General features: G+C 46.9%; 1 protein-coding gene across 1 annotated transcript; it reads left to right on the top strand.

Annotated features, from left to right (window-relative positions):
- The first annotated feature begins 4,133 nt into the window (after positions 1-4,133).
- LOC124680758 (pirin-like protein) lies at positions 4,134-6,008 on the top strand. The gene is made up of 5 exons (XM_047215808.1): positions 4,134-4,585; positions 4,680-4,729; positions 4,864-4,931; positions 5,061-5,227; positions 5,340-6,008. The coding sequence occupies exons 1-5, from the start codon at positions 4,251-4,253 to the stop codon at positions 5,824-5,826; spliced, it is 1,107 nt and encodes a 368-aa protein (XP_047071764.1). The 5' UTR covers positions 4,134-4,250; the 3' UTR covers positions 5,827-6,008.
- The last annotated feature ends 11,284 nt before the right edge of the window (positions 6,009-17,292 follow it).

Here is a 17,292-nt window from a genome sequence, read left to right as displayed (position 1 = left end):
TTAACATAGAAAAAATACCGATAAAATTCAACAAAGAGGTCATTATCACTCCTATGAACTGAGAGCAGGTTGAAGAATATTTATGAGAGCTAGCGAATATATAGGACGAGTTAAAGGAGAGTGAGCAACATGTGAAATAGAAAAACATGCACAGTTGGTGATTTGTACTTGGTCCTAGCCGTGCTATTGTTCGTGAACGTTGCGCCGCTCCATGTTGTTGATGAGATGGTCGGTGGCCCCGGTGTCCATGTAGCAATGAGGTTGAGGATGATTGTCGTGGTCGTGGTTGGAGGTGGTGGCGTTGCCGGAACGAGACTTGTCGGCTTGATACACTTGCTTTAAACGGCTGCGACACGTCATAGTCGCGTGTCCCCACATGTCACAAATCTGAAACTTGGTATGAAAACCCTGGCCGTGCCAACACTCCCATTGTCTTCCACAATGTTTTGATGCCACCAATGGCAACTTGGCGCCAAGGGGGGATGGGTACCACCGTACCAGCAGCGCCCTGAAGGCGGGTACAATGGCGCCAGGGGTAATGGCGGCTACCAGGAGCGCCGTGCTGCTGTTTACCAGCAAGGTGGTGGCAGGGCAACGGCAGCAGCGCCGAGACAGCTACAATCTCCTATCTTTTGGTGTGAGGATTAGAGAAGAGATGATGAGACTCCAGGATTTTCCCTCTATTTTAGCATTTCTGACACTAATTACCCTATCAGATGAAAAATCGCGTAGATTACCGTTTTTATAAGTTTTGAACCCTGAATTTTTATACATATTCATTGGGTAAGGTGTCAGGTGATGGCCAGGATCCAAAAATATTAAAATAGTGACGAGGAATGGAACATATGCATAAAAGAAATCTGGGCATAATCCTCAATCGCGCCCTCCGATATTTACATGTTTTGTCCCGTCACATCGACCTATCATGCATGTCCTATCTAACAATAACAAGCAAAATGCGAAACTAAGGTTAAACTGTGTTCAAGGTCTCCTAAATGTTATACTTTACTAAATGTTTTACTAAATGGGGTAATATGTGTCACAAATGCTTAACTAGAGAGTAAAAAAGTGGAATTCACTCTTTTTATTATTTTGTTTGTTTTGAACGGGGGGAAACACTAGCGTTGGTGTTCCTCTGCAGTTTTGTAACAAAGCTACTGCGTCATATCGTATCGTATTTGAGTATTATAAGCATACTACGTTTTATCATTGCAGCTTTGATGCTTATTGTGTCGCTTTCAGAGCTGATTTCCATTGAGAACCAGTAGCGGGTTTAAACTGATTGTCGAACAACTGTATAATCTGATATTCTGTTCTCTTCGATGGCAACAACTAATTAAGCCTGGAAAATATCCAACAGACTGTGCGGGTTTTAGACAAACTCGAGTTGATTAATTTGGAATTATCTATTTTTTTTTTTGCTTTGAGTTCACATGTTGTGATGTCTCGGGTCTCGCATGAGGAATCCCTCTTTCTCAGCTGATCAAATATAAACAAAAAAAAAAAACTTCAGCTGATTCAAATTATTGACTCAACTTTGGATGTATCTAGACATGTTTATTGACTAGATACATTTATGTCTAGATAAAATTAATTCAATTAATATGAATTAAAGGGAGTATAAGAAGAACCAAAATTTGCTACCGGTGACACCGAAGCGAGCCCGCAAGGAATAGAGCTCAATGATGATGCCCCAGAGAGTGTAACGACGCACCAAGTTGTCATCGAAGAGACTAGCGGAAAAGGGTTTTCACCTAAAGAGGGTAATGGCACTCACAGGCATCGCCGCTGTTGGAGTCGAAACGTGGAGCTTTCGTTGGGAATAACCTTCACACACAGACTAGCATGGCCTTCAAAGCGCGATCTGGGAGATCTAAATATAGTGGGACTCCCCCGCCGCCTGCTCCTTGCCACCCAAATGGCCAAAGAACATGTCCATTACCACCGCCACGATGCCCGACGAATAGACGCCCGCGAGGTACACCTTCCGAGAGGCTGCCACCTTGGCATCCACAAACTCGAACCCATCACGCGACCAACATCACACCACAAGGCGATGGATCGGGTGATGTTAGATACCACTAGAACCTTCAACCATCGGGCCACGCAACAACCAAAGGTAGGGGAACCACCCTCAGCAGAGGCGGTCGTTGTCCGGACGTAGAAATAGAGCCTATCAGGCCCAAATGAGGCCCAATTAGACCCGCAATCACGCTGCGGCCTTGGGGCCGAGCTTCGTCTTTGGAGTTGCACCTTGACCGTGACAACCGAAAGTTGGTGATGATGGTGGATGGTCGCGAGGAGCTCTTCGCTGGCTAGGCAGGGGCACTTGGGCGACAAGCCTATCGACTTGTTTGGTGCTTCACCTTGGGGTCGTCTTCGTGGAACCCAACATGAGAGCGAGGCGATACGCGGGAGCTCTCGCGATGGCGTAAGGAGGCAACAGTGCAGGGTGCGCGCACGACGGCTCCCTAGGCATCGCAATGCCGGAGCAGGTCCAAGAGGGGGCGTTGGGTGTTGCAGCGACATAGCCCTTTGTTGGGCCTAGCATGTCCCGAGCGGACGGCGGCCTTTGCGGGCGTTGGGCAGCATCTCCACATGGCGCAGGAGCAGCATGGTGTTGACCGTGGCAGTGGGCTCCATTGGTGTGAGGGGTTCGACTTGGGCAGTTGGGCCTTGTCATCGAGCATCAGTAGTCGACAAGGCATGAGCACAATGTTGGGGTTGGCGTGGAAGTCGGAGCGGCTACTCCTTCGTCGGTTGGATGTCATGATTGGTCGATTGGGCGGCAAACACTTGGGTGGAGCGGAGCCGTTTACCACTTTGGGGCGAAACCTTAGGGTCGATGTGTTAGCATGTGAAGCCAATGACGTTGACACCCTTAGGCGTCATTCCCTTCATGGAGGTGTCGTTGAGGTGAAGCTCTCGTTCCTCCCTTGGTCAACTTCAGGGGAAACCCTAGATCCTTGTGATCGAACGATAGCAACAATTTAGTGTCGTGTTTTCCTCTTGGCGACTTCGCCTTTGGAGTTGCACCTTTATCAAAGTGACAAGCGAAAGTTGGTGTTGACGGTGGATGGTGGCGAGGGATCTTCGTCAGCTATGCAGGGGCGAGGCCTCAGGGTCGGCGTGGTTTCTGGAGCAGCGACTCTTTTCCTGGGTGTCAGGTTTGGTCTCTTGGGCGAGAAACCCGTCAACTTGTTCGGTTCGTAACCTCGGGGTCGGCGTGTGCACATTGTTCAGGTTGTAGCCGGAGCAGCGGCTCCGGAGTCCTTTGCTTGAGGGTGGCTATTGTGGTTGCTTGGGCGATAGAGTAGGTGGAAACCCGTCAACTTGTTCGGTTCGTAACCTCGGGGTCGGCGTGTGCACGTTGTTCAGGTTGTAGCCGGAGCAGCGGCTCCGGAGTCCTTTGCTTGAGGGTGGCTATTGTGGTTGTTTGGGCGATAGAGTAGTTGGCTCAACAGGTGCGTGGCCTTGGGGGTGGTGTGGGTGCCGGTGTCATCTCTGGCCACTTGAATGGTGGAGCTGGCGGCTTGGCGGGTACGTGATCTCGGGTCCTGCATGTGTGTCTCCGATGTACTCGCTCCGCCCTCAAATAAGTGGACATCTAGCTCTAAACTTTGTCCACAAAAGATTGTATTCCTATCTTCCTAATGCACTTTAATTGCTTCTCTCTCATCGCACGGAAATCAAACCCAGTAATATTAAGCACATATTATTCTTGTTTTCTACATGCACTTGCCTTATTGGAGGTGAAAGAATTAAAGAGGAGAGGTACATGTTTTCAATGTATTTTTTACTCTACTTTATAATTTGTCTTGAAAACCGCATGTACATTTATTTGTGGATGGAAGGAGTATTGCTTTTCATCGAATTGTTCGTTATTAAGCGGGCAATTATCTTCTTAATATTACTAAAGTGGATAAAGCTTTTGCCTAGTGTTTTGAAAAACAAAAAAGCCAATAGCACGCGAAATAGACCGAGTGGAACAATGACGAGGTGCGTGACGCGACGCGGACGTAGGCTGCCGGGTGACGAGCGCCGCACGCTAGCACGTCGTCGGCTCTCGCTCGGCTGGTGGACGCTCCTCCCTCCGCCACCCACCATCAGCCGCGGCCGCAAAGCCGCCCGCCCATGGTCAACGCATCCCCAAATGGATCGATCCAGCACCACCGGGACGCATCTCGCCACCATTTATTTACCCCTCCAATGTCCGAGCACCTCACGCGCCATCGACGACGACCACCGAGATGCTGAGGCACTCTGCTTCCTCTTCTTCTTCCCCTATTTATACGGCACTCGCTCGCCTCACCAAGCTCAACAGAAACGGCAGCAAAAGCAACCGCGTTCTTCTCCAATCCAGAAAGACAAGTAGAGCCAAGACCACCACAATCCTCCTGATTCTTGTTGTTCTTGCTGTTGTGACGGTCGTCTTCTTGTTCCCAGCGATCATGTCTTCCTCCACATCGGCCACTTCGTCCTCCGTCGCAGCGCCGTTCGAGAACCCCAGGCCGGTGGTCAAGAAGCTGCTCTCCGAGGCCCAGTCCGAGGGGCAGGGCGCCACCGTCAGGCGCAGCATCGGCAGGTACCCACCATTCATTTTCATTCAATCCTCTCTTGGTAAGATGAGTTCTGAATTTTCTAACGGCGTGCGTTGACCCTCTGTTTCTGAATCGCAGGCACGAGCTGCGGAACCTGGATCCCTTCCTCATGCTCGACGAGTTCTCAGGTAATTCTCCTCGACTGGATCGAGATCTCTCCATCGGAATGGAATCAGCGCCGCCCACCCACCAAGCGAATTCTTGGACCTGCAGCCAACTTGTTTTCTGACTGACCGATTGATTCTTTGACTCGTTGCTTCAGTGTCCAAGCCCGCCGGGTTCCCCGACCATCCACACCGAGGATTCGAGACCGTCACCTACATGCTCGACGTACGCACCCAAACACCCACCCATCCTCTGTTTTCTCCCCTTCTCTGCTCTGCTCTGCTCTGCTCTGCATTGTGTTCATCATGCCTCCAAGCTGTTCGCTGAAACGCCGGCTCGTGTTATCTGACGCAGGGGGCCTTCATCCACCAGGACTTCTCCGGACACAAGGGCACCATCAGGAAAGGGGACGTCCAGTGGATGACGGCGGGCCGTGGCATCGTGCACTCGGAGATGCCCGCGTCCGACGGCGTGCAGAAGGGCCTGCAGCTCTGGATCAACCTCGCCGCCAAGGACAAGATGTACGCAACCACAACCAACCCTCCTGAACAACCCTCGCTGCATTGCATTTGCATGTACTGTATGACAATCGCTGGTCACTCAACGTTTTCTGCTTCTGGAAATGGATGCCAGGATCGAGCCGCGGTACCAGGAGCTGCAGAGCAAGGACATAGCCCGGGCCTCGCAGGACGGCGTCGAGGTGCGGATCATCGCGGGGGAGGCCTTCGGGGTGCGGTCGCCGGTGTACACGCGGACGCCCACCATGTACATGGACTTCACCATGCAGCCGGGCTCGCAGCTCCACCAGCCCATCCCCGCCGGGTGGAACGCCTTCGTGTACATCATCGAGGGGGAGGGCGTCTTCGGCCGGGAGAACGCCGCGCCCACGGCCGCGCACCACTGCCTCGTGCTCGGCGCCGATGGGGATGGGCTCAGCGTGTGGAACCGGTCCGGCGCGCCGCTGCGGTTCGCGCTCGCGGCGGGGCAGCCGCTCAAGGAGCCCGTGGTGCAGCATGGCCCGTTCGTCATGAACACGCGCGCCGAGATCCAGCAGGCCATGGAGGACTACTACCACGGCCGCAACGGCTTCGAGAAGGCCAAACAGTGGACCTCCGCTTGATAGAGTATCTTTTTTTTCTTTGCTTGTTCATTCATGGGGAAGTGAGATACAGAAAATATTGTGTAATAAACAGGAGTTGATAGTAATTCATTGTTTCGTTCTGTTTCATATGAATGAAGGAGGATTTCAGTGATTATTGTTTCATTAAAAAAATCCTCCCCGGTTTTCAGTTTCATTGTTCATTGATTTGGGAAGACGGCAGAACGTTGAAAAACAATGCATGGATTTCAACCGGTGTAATTCACGTGGACATTGATTTCTTTAGCAATCTGATTTTAATCATCTCGTGCACTTACTTAGGAATCAAGCGTTTCGATCTGTCATTCAACATTTGATCATTTCCTTCAACAGGTACTCGTGCATTTTTTTCCAGAGAAATGACCTTTTTAATGTAGAGTACTATTTTTGATTAAAACTAAAAGCATGGATCTGAGTAAGAAAGCACATTGTTAAAAAAACAGCAACATGAAACCCGAGGGCGTTACTCGCGAAACACGTCTATGGGGGATCACGTAAATAGGAGGGGACCACTACTACAAAAAGGCCTCCAGTTCCGGGCCATACGCCATTGCCCCTAGGCTGGCTGTCACTAGTAAGTCTGGATATGGGTTTGAAAATGGGCAAAATTTGCACCATAGTAATTCATCACTGGATATGGGGAAGTGAGATACAGAAAATATTGTGTAATAAACAGGAGTTCATAGTAATTCATTGTTTCGTTCTGTTTCATATGAATTAATTTGGGAACACAAAGAGCAAGGGGAGAGATAGAAATATGCGTACTAAGGAGGAATTCAGTGATGATTGTTTCATCTGAAAAAAATCCTCCGCAGTTTCCAGTTTCATTGATCATTTGTTGAGGGAACACAGCAGGACCTTGCAAAACAATGTTTGGATTTTTTTTTCCTTTGAACACAGGAAGAGCCCAGAAGCTGAATTAATCGTAAGCGGTGGGAATACATTTTACATCAAGGATCCTGGCAAAAAGAGAAATTGCAACAGACCCTTTGACTTTTACTGAAAGGACCGTAAAACTAAAATAAAAAACGCAATCAGGCCCTTCACCACGGCCGGAGATGTTGAGCTCGACGTCGCAGCCACCCACGCGTCTCCGGGATGGCACCAGTTGGAGATGACCAGGCGATGAACGCTGCCATGCAGCTCGCAAAGATCCTCCCTTTGTGCTCACCGGCCGGGAGGAAGAAGAACAGTACATGCCAGCACAGAGCCATCAACACAACTTGGAGTGGCCGCCCTTCGGCAGTAAAAATCAACATCTTGACGGTTAACAGCTGTCGATGAGTGCAGCATGGCCCGTTCGTCATGAACACGCGCGCCGAGATCCAGCAGGCCATGGAGGACTACTACCACAGCCGCAACGGCTTCGAGAAGACCAAACAGTGGAGCTCTGCTTGATACCCTTCTTTTCTTTGCTTGTTCATTCATGGGGATGTGAGATACAAAAAAAAAATTGTGTAATAAACAGGAGTTCATAGTAATTCATTTTTTCATTCTGTATCATATGGATGAATTTACTAAGGAGGAATTCAGTGATTATTGTTGCATTTTTTTCTTCAAAAAAGGAGCATCACTTCAGCCTCTGCATCCAAAAAATGCACACACCTTTTTTTATTAGATTATTCACAAAATCTTAAAAGATGAATACAAACATCAATTCGAAGTCACCTTCCTAGCGACAACTGGCTAAACCTAAAAGAACGATGAAGAGGGTATCCAAGAACAAAGCTAGTACCCAACGCACATCATCTAAAAACCAATTCTCTGTCCAAACCACCCATTGGTAGATGGCAGGTGAGAAGTACAATCAGTCTAGCAGACCCTCAGCGCACACCATTGCATACGCCGGCGAATCGTCATCGTCGTCTTTCGCGAACCCATCTCCAAGAGAGATCATCAACGCATTCACCTTGCCAGGCCTGCCATCGACACCACCACAACAACAACACCATCCAGTACACATCCTTCATATGTGTTGTGTCATTTCTACATTACGGTGTGACTGCATATATGGATGTGAATCAAACTCTAAATATGTGTTGCATCATTTATACATTAAGATGTGATGCATGTATGGATGTGAATCAAACATTCAACCGTGGTGAACACATGAACTCCGGTCAACGTTTAAGAAATAATTTTAATTATTATACTTCCATTTCTGCACTGCAATATTCCCAAAATACAATACCAGGTATTGCATTTACTTTACAAGTTTCATCTTAGATTACACATCAACAACTTCTTTCTGCGTTGTTCCTTTTATTTTTATAGTTTACTTTTTTTTCATCTTATCATAATATGCCGTGTTGTTTGATGATCACCACGGTTGAGTTGGGAACATAAGACAATTCATTTTGTTTTGTAAGTTTCCTGAAGAGGGGAATGGAAAATTTTAGCTGATCCCATAGTATTGGATATAAACCCAATGTCATATCTGTAGGAAAAGAATCACTTACTACAACACTTTGCGCTTGGAGACCAAACGAGTAGGTGTACATGTTATTCGTTGCCATCATACATCCTAGTTTAGAGGCTTCGATCTTCATGAAGTTGGTTCCCGGCTTTGTTGTTGTGTTGTATCGAACAACTATGCGACAACATTATGCCGGTATGTGCGAATAACTCAGAGAAATTGTCTGCTTCGATGCTCGACCATGAGGGTAAAACTTTCGTGCCTAGGAGGCATAACCTAGCTGCATGGGCCAGTAGTCTTTATCGATAAGGTCCTCAACTCTGTGTACTTATAAAAGCATAACATTCTTTTTGGCACCTTCATGTCGATCTTGGTTTAATACGTGCACACTATTTTTTTTTACGAAGCACTCTCCTAAATAGATGTATGATTATGAAAATTAGTCTTCCAATAAAAACATATCTTGTCAATAGGGGCCGATTTTGAGAAAAATATAGAGTGGCCAAGTTACTAGTTTCACTCGAATGGATACACAGTATTTGGAAACTTTTAAGGGGAATGAACATAAAATTAATAAATACAAAATCTTATAGCTTATGGAACTTTAATGTATAAATACTCCCACATGCAATGTAATGTATAATTCATATAAAATAACTACCAAGAATTCATGTCCCATGGATAAATACTTATCCCGTGATAATAAAAGGAATATAGTTGACCAATAAATAAGCACCGCAAAAAGCCAGAGCGGAAGGAGAATATATATTACACGTGACACTTCGTACAATCTAGAATTATCTAAGTAATTACACATAATTTCGAGAGCATTGTACTCCAAAAAATTTATTTTCAAATTCACTTGCTATACTAATACACTCCAAAACACTCTATCAAGTTCTAACAATATTTAGCGATACTATGAAAAAGAATACATGCAAAATTAATATACTTCATTAAGACATGTAAATAAATTTCTAGAGGAATGTGAGAGTATCAGTTTTCTTGTATCCGTAGTGAAATCCATTCGAAGAATTTTTATTCTTAAACATACCAGCCTCACAAAAAACCAAGTCCATTACAATAGTAGCAGAAATATTTGTAATCCCAAATATTAGAACAATATGAAAGATCTAAACCATACTATGTATGAGTATATTTATGTTCTTAATTTTTTTTGTTACAGCTGTCAAATGTACCAACAAAAATAGGATGCATCCAATGGTATATTAAGTTATTGTAAAGTAAAAAAGTTCAGTATAAGCACACACTAAAAAAATGTTGTGTGAAGATCAAATTGGGAAACCCATCAAAAGTGTACATTCTCTAATTAAAAATGAGAAGTGACTTGCTACAGGTTTCTAACACTCTTATATCAGGTCTTGTGGTTTTAGGTCTTATGGGGGTAGATTGTTTTTCATATTGGATTCTTGCATATGTAAATGGCCGTAAATTTAAATGTTTTGATAGAAGGGCAAACATATTGAGGTTTTTCTCTATGTGTGGCCTGGGTGAGAGAGCGTGAGTCAGCCTAGCTGCAAGCACATTAGTCTGCCTAGGGCGGCATGGAGCAGGGTTGAGTGTGGTAGTCTGCCTAGGGTGGCGCAGTGTATGAGGGAGTGCAGGAAGCTGCAAGCGGGCGCCGCAGGGGTGTGAGCAGTTTATTGATGCACCGATGAGAATGTAAAAGAAGAAGAAGGTGGAAAGGAAAAATACATTCGGTTTACATTTCCCATTTGCGGGATCTATTCGGCGGAAAGCAGCATAGCTCCTAACACACACTGGCGGAGCTGATGTACATGGGTTGGGTTCAGATGAACCAAACGAATTTCACCTAACCCTTCGCTAATTTAGCATGTCACTTGGTTTATTTGTGGAAGATTCAACATAACTAGTGGAGATGAACCCAATGATTTTCTCCTCCAGCTTCGCCCCTACCACTTTAGAAAAAGGGGCTTCAGTCTCGGTTGATAAGAACCTTTAGTCCCGGTTTTGCAACCGGAACTAATCATTCGGGACTAAAGGTCCTCTCTTTTAGTCCCTGTTGTAAAACAAACCGGGACTAAAGGCCCCGTCACGTGGGCTGATGGCGCGAGCCGGGGCGAATGACCTTTAGTCCCGGTTTATAATACAAACCGGGATTAAAGGCTATTTCGTCAAATTTTGTTATCCATTTCTTTTTTCAAATTATTTTTCAATCCCTCTTTTTCTCTATTTTTTTTAGAATTTTTAGTATTTCGTTATTTGACAAGTTTAGTCTCTAACTTAACTAAATCTCAATTCAATTAGTCAAACTTTCCGCTCAGTCACTCATCCTCCCACTACTCCAGCACTAGCACGCTTAACTTTCGAGTTCCTATCCATCCCACTTCCAAGTGCTTCGCGTGTATGTATTCGATGTCACACTTCTTTATTGTTTGAATTCCAAATAATTCTTTTAATAAAAAATAATGATGTAATAATAATCTTGAATAAATAAATAAACATAAACATTTTAATTTGTATTATATTTTTTATTTTTTATTTTTTAATAATTTTTTGCCAAACCTAAAACCTGAAATTTGAAAATATAAAAATTGGCTAACCTCATTTATGGTTAAGTAACATTAATATTTATGCAGGACGCAATTATTAATTTAAAGCGTTTCGATCTGCATTCAACATTTGATCATTTTTGTAATATCCCAGGATTTGGGGTTACAAAAAGAGAGGAAAAAGATGTGTGCATTGATCATGCATAGAAATCCGGGAAATTTTCGCGCTTTCAAATAAAACATGTCACAGTAACTGAAGTTTTACTTGACCTGATGGAATTGAAGTAGCTCATCAAGTCAAGTGCTATAAACCTCAATGTGACCTTTGCAAAAACCTTGTTTTGGGTAGAGATGAATTGATCTATGGGTTAGATCAAATGGAACTAAAATCAACACAACAACAATTTAAGCAATGATCAATTGCTTGATCTTCTTAAAGATCATAATAGGGTATTCCTTGCATCAACGGCTTGATTCATATGCAACTACAAATCAAAGAACAAGAAACAAATGAGCGTTTGGGGGACGCGACTGGGGAGCGATGTCCCCCAAACGCGGCACGAAAAAAATTCATCCCCCAAACGCTCGATCCGGCGCCGTTTGGGGATGGTTTGGGGGACGTAAACTGGAGATGCTCTAACTCTCACATGGTGTCAAAAGCAAAAATGTGCAATGTAGGCAATATCAGGAACCGCAGTTAAATATCCCAACCCTCTATAGCGTGGTGCGATGCAAAAATTCTCACGGTAGGGTCCACACACACTAGTATAAAATGGCGCATCAATACCGGTTCCAGCGGGGCTTTTGTACCGGCTAAGCAACCAGTACAAAAGCCCCCCCTTTCCTACCGGTTCCTTACGAACCGGTATTAAAGGGCCTCCACGTGGGCACCCAGGAGAGCGCAGGGCGAGGGAGCTTTGATACCGGTTTGTAATACGAACCGGTACCAAAGGTTGTCTGCCGCGGTAGAGAAAATGCAGAAATCTCTGTCGTGGCAGAGAATTCAGGGTTTAGGATTTTAGCAAGGGTTTAGGGGTATCAGACCATTTCATATCGCGTCGATGCGCCTGCTACGCGTTTGGGTTTAGGTAGTACATGAAGATAAATGTGATGCATAGCAACTTACATGTCTTAGGCAGGAAGCCTCATCAGATGAACAATGGAATATTCGAAACATGCAGTTACCTGAAATTTTGAAATTCATCTCTAGAACTAGTGAAGGATATCATCTAACGTATCATGCCCAGTAGCTCTAGTGATCATAAATGACCTAACTGGTCGACCAGTTTTCAAATTCAACACAAATAAGGTGGTTGCAATTGTGGAGTAACAAACCAGAAGCAAATCACACGAGGTGAGTCGATCCATTGATTCATTGATTGAGCAGAGTAAAAGGAAATAAACCATCAATAGCCAGGAGAGTGCGGCTGGTTCATCCTCTCTGCGGCTGGCAGCACGACGGTCAGATCGATGAAGCCAAGGAGATTGAGTTGATGGCGGAGTATGGCATCTCTCCTCTCCTCCCCTCTCCTCGACAAGTAAAAGTCAAATTCTAAGTCACACACGCAACCCGCACGCGGTGGGTGACGGTGGTCTTCTTCTTATAGAGAGAGCTAGCTAGGTGGGAGGGACAGAACATCCTTTGATTAAACGCAGCAAGTCCATCTTAATTGCTTGATGTCAAAGAACGTGCAGCCCATACATGCGTGCTTTGGAACCAATCACTTCCATTAAAACAGTGGACCGAGGGTAGCACATGGGGAAGCTAAACATATGGATTTTGTTTTCCTTAGCTTTTGCTTCCAATGGGCATTATAGCAAAACATTCTTTCAATTACACCATTCGTCGTGTCGACTCCCCAAAGTGCAGCTATTAGCAACGATAAAAACCCAACCCATGTACCAGCCATATATCTTCCTAAAATCAATCAATTAGGTGCTCCTTCTTTACATACACGTAGGGCAAAAGCTTTGTTAGAATTTTGGCCATGAACTTTGCTACTTCCTCTATTACACAAAGATTCTTAACGTTGTCTAAATTTAGATGTATCTAGACATGATTTAGCATATAGATAAATTTTACTTTATATAAAAGTTAAGACATCTTTTATGGAACAGAGAGTACTATTATTTTGAACACTTTCATCACCCTGCCAAATAATGGACGGTCAAAAAAGAATACTGCGCAAAACGCAATCAGCTTGCAGCGTTTAAATTAAAGAGAGAAACACTTTGCTTAATTCAATCAACTAGGTACACCGCCAACTCGACCTATACACGCTAGCCACTGCTCACCGTGACCCAAAAGTGCATGTGCAACTTAGAATGGCCAGTTCATGGTCAGCTCACTAAACGATCTGCAAGACTATTTGAGGGAAAGAAAAGGTAGCTAATCAATTGGGTAATTAGCACACAAACAAATTGACATGACCTTTCTTGTTCTTTGGACAATCAGATCATGAACTAGACATAATGAGCAATATACACAACACAACTCATGTGACATTTCCCAGCAAACAATGAACTACCGAATGCATAACACACAGCTCTTAAACTATATGATGATTGAACTAAATACGGCAAGTACAAGTTGAGAATAAAGCCTTCTGATTTGTACAAGACAATTCGTGCATTGAGGATTACAAGAACTGGAACAGTATTACATAGGCCACGGCAAGCAACTGCCAGAGCCAGAATCGCTGGATCACGACGGATTGGAGGCAAGCCACACCGCCAGAGCCAGTTGGCGATAGACAATGCGGAGCCGCACTAGGACGGCCACATAGTGCTCCATCCAATGACATCTTCAGAAAATGTTGATGCCTGGTTACTAGGAATGTGGATGAACGTCCATGGCGTGACACCACTGGGACTGCAGTACACACAAAAAATGCCTGTAACCACTTGATCCACAACCCAACGAAAGGTCTAATCGATGGTTAAAACTTAAATGGCCGGACTTGTCCTGCGTAGTTGCTGTCACCTGACTTGAAAAGACCGTGCTAGCTTAACTTCATGGACGTCAATTTTCTCATATTTTATATTATTGTTAATTTTTCCTGATTCCATGCATAAAACGCTTGCGGGCTGTTTGGTCTGTTCGTTGCACATGTGAGTTGCTTGCGCTCTAGATAGGACCTAACCGTGACAGCGTGTCTTGTTTTGTACTGTATGAAAAAATAGGTCCTTCTGCGTACATAAATTTAAGTTTCATATCATATCCTAATTGCATGACAAGAAATCGATGTTCTAATTGCATTAATCATAACTCTATTACTGTAGTATACTAATTACTAGTGCTTGCTTTTGCTTGTGCTCGCAATGATGTATGATCAGGTAAAGCATCAAACGGCGGTGGCTGGCGGCGACGCCACCTGGAAATACAGAGCCAAGAGCGCCACCGAGATGGCCGCCCTGCATACGCGCCAGGCTACCGTCCGAAAGCGGTTGCCGCCTGTGGCGACCTCGCCGGGCATCTCTTCTTCTTCCTCGGCGTCACTTATCTCCTCCTTTTCTTCACTCGGCGGCGCGACCACGGTGACAGCCTGCTTGCTGTCCCCGGCGGCGTCTTTCTTCTTCTTCTTTGTTTTGTTCTTCTTGACACGTTTCGCCGGCTTGGCCCCACCACCTGGTGCTAAACATACCTTATCAACCGGGGCCTCCTCTACCTCGGCGATGTCGGCAGGGACGACGATTGCAGCTGTTTTGTGCTCTCGGTTGACGACGACGGCGGTGGAGTCGTGGCCGGGGTCTTCGTCGCTGAGGAGAGCCCACATGTTGGCGCTGGTGACGGTCACGCCTTCCGCAGCTGCTGGCTGGCGTGTCCGCGGGACTACCTTCCGGCGGCGGCCGCCTGCAACCACGGTGAACATCGCTTCTTTCTCTTCCTTTTTACTAGCCTCTTCCTGTGACAGATATCTGCGTATCAAGATGTTGGTCAGCTCCTCGTCATCCGTCGCCGCGGTCTGGCTGTTGTCCCCAATGTCACCGTTCATCGGCTCCTTGCCATCACGGACGATGGCAGCCGACGCGGGACAGTTCTTGCTGCACCCGGCGGCACCTTCGTTATTCTTCTTGGACTTCTCACCACGTTTCGTCGTCTTGGCGATGTTACGAGCAGGTGGTGTCTCCTCTACCTTGACGGAGGTGACGACGGCGGCTTTTTTGAGCTTCCGGTCAACAACGTCGACAGCAAGGTCACAGGTTGCCGCGCTGTGGCCGGGGTCTTTGTCGAGGAGGAGATCCCACATGTTGGCGCCGGCAGGAACAGTGACGCCTTCCACGACGGCAGCCTTGCGTGTTCGCGGGGCCACCGTTCGGCGGCAGCCTCTACCTGCAGCGACCACGGTAAACTCTTCCTCTTCTTTTTTACTGGTTTCTTCGTGAGACAAATATCTGCGTATCCACATATCGGTCAGCTCCTCGCCGTCAGCCGCCGCTGTCTGCTTGCTGCCCCCAGCGGCGCCGTTGATGTTCACCTTGCCACCGCCGTGCACGATGGCAGTCGACGCCGCCGCCTGCTTGCTGCACCCGGTGGCGATTTTCTTCATCTTCTTGGACTTGTCGACTCTATTCACCGATTTGGTGATGTTGCGAGCAGGCGGTGTATCCTCTACCTTGACGGCGGCGGCGACCGCGGCGATGGCGGCTTTCTTGAGCTTCCAGTAGACAACGTCCACGGCGAGGTCACTGGCGGCCGCGCTGTGGCCGGGGTCTTTGTCGAGAAGGAGAGCCCACATGTTGGCGCCGGCGATCGCCATACCTTCCGCTCCAATCTCGATCGATCAATGAGAGCGCAAGCCAAAACAGGACACAGAACGTGAGTGTCGATCACGTACGTGCGGTCGTATATAAGGGCGGAGCTCCACTCACTAGCAATCCGATTCGAATATGTTGTAGTGTGTTCGTCCCGGACACGCAATAACAAATTCTGTAAACAGGTTGAATCCGATGCCGTATTCTACTCCGAGTTCGTGCTAGAGGAAGGTACAAACGTACTAATACGTACTCCGTACATAAGGAGGAATTACCCAATTTAAGCAAACCAGGCACGATCTGCAAAACCAATAATGTGCCGTAATTTTAATTTCAAATTTAAACTTGTCCAAATTATAAACATGGCACATGCGCTCCTTCCTTCGGGCGCATATTTAACAGTTATTATAATCAGCATTAAAACTACACATTCTGTCATCAATCGGCACCATGCAAACATATTACAAAATATGCGAAAATTCATTGGTTGCAAATGAAAGTAATTATGGATCGTTGAGGAGTGGATCGTTGAGGAGTGCCTTCCGCTCTACCGGGCTATCACTAGGGTGACGGTGGTGTCTGGGACCGCTACCTCCTCCTGGCACGACAGATGGCTCCCAGGCGACCCGCTGGCGAAGAGGTTCGCTGCGCTCTTCTCCCACTACACTCGTCCCCAGGCTACGGTTGCCACAGTTACCGCCCACGGCCTCGACTTACAGCCACGGCTCTCTTCTGTGGTGGAGGGGGAACTTCGCCTGGTCCTGCAGCATCTCCACGCCACTCCGCTCCGGGAGGGACCGGACCTTAGGTGCATGGCCTCTCCGGCCGCGCCACTCTTCAGCACCCGGATGGCATACCGGCTTCTCTCGCCCGTTCACCCGCGTGATGTCTCTGCTTGCCGTTCGTGGGCTCTGCGCCTCCCCACGAAGCTGAGGATCTTCGCCTACCTTGCCGACGTCGACCGGCTGAGTACTAGGGCTAACCTGTTCTACAAAAGCTGTGCACCTTCGGATACGTGCGCGGCTTGCCCGCAGGTTGAGACCCGTCGACACCTCTTCTTCGACTGCTGCCTTGCGAGGGAGACCTAGCGCTGCCTTGGTGTCCGGATCCCCACGGGGACCTTCTCTGTGTGGGAACTTCCGTCCCCTCTCCCCATCCCTGCGTCGTTTTGGCACGCCGGTGTGGCTGCCGCCCTCTGGGGGCTGTGGAAGGCCCGGAACGATCTTGTCTTCAATGCTTGCACTGCTACATCGGCCGTGGTGCTTAGGAGGGTATGCGACGACCTCATCCTCTGGAGATGGCGGTACAGGCTAGATGATAGGGCCCCCTTTGACCAGCTACGGTCGTGTATTCGAGATGTATAGTGGCTGTTGTACTCTCCCCCCCCCCCATGTTTTCACCTTCATGTACATATAGACTGGCTTCGTAGCCTCTTCGAGATATGAAATAACAAGCGGTGGGGTCCCCCCCCCCCCCGTCATCCTCGGGAAAAAGTAATTATGGATAGATTTTCGAAGGTAGATCTCACACCATCGCCTTAACACCTATTTTTGGGGCGTTTCTAGCATATACGGCAAAATACACTGAACCGTTAATAACTGGCCGCAATTTTGCTGTTTTGGGCTAAACCTTGTCCTACGAACTGCAACGCCCGTCTGGAAGAATGGTTATTGCTTATACATTCGTAGAGCTGATACGGCGTGGTGAAGACAGATCCAGAATAGTTGATTTATCAATCCCAGC

The sequence above is a fragment of the Lolium rigidum genome, unplaced genomic scaffold (genome assembly GCF_022539505.1).
Source record: "Lolium rigidum isolate FL_2022 unplaced genomic scaffold, APGP_CSIRO_Lrig_0.1 contig_27846_1, whole genome shotgun sequence".
NCBI lineage: Eukaryota > Viridiplantae > Streptophyta > Magnoliopsida > Poales > Poaceae > Lolium > Lolium rigidum.
Note: the sequence above shows the minus strand (reverse complement) of the source record. Positions and strands in the feature narration are given on the sequence as shown.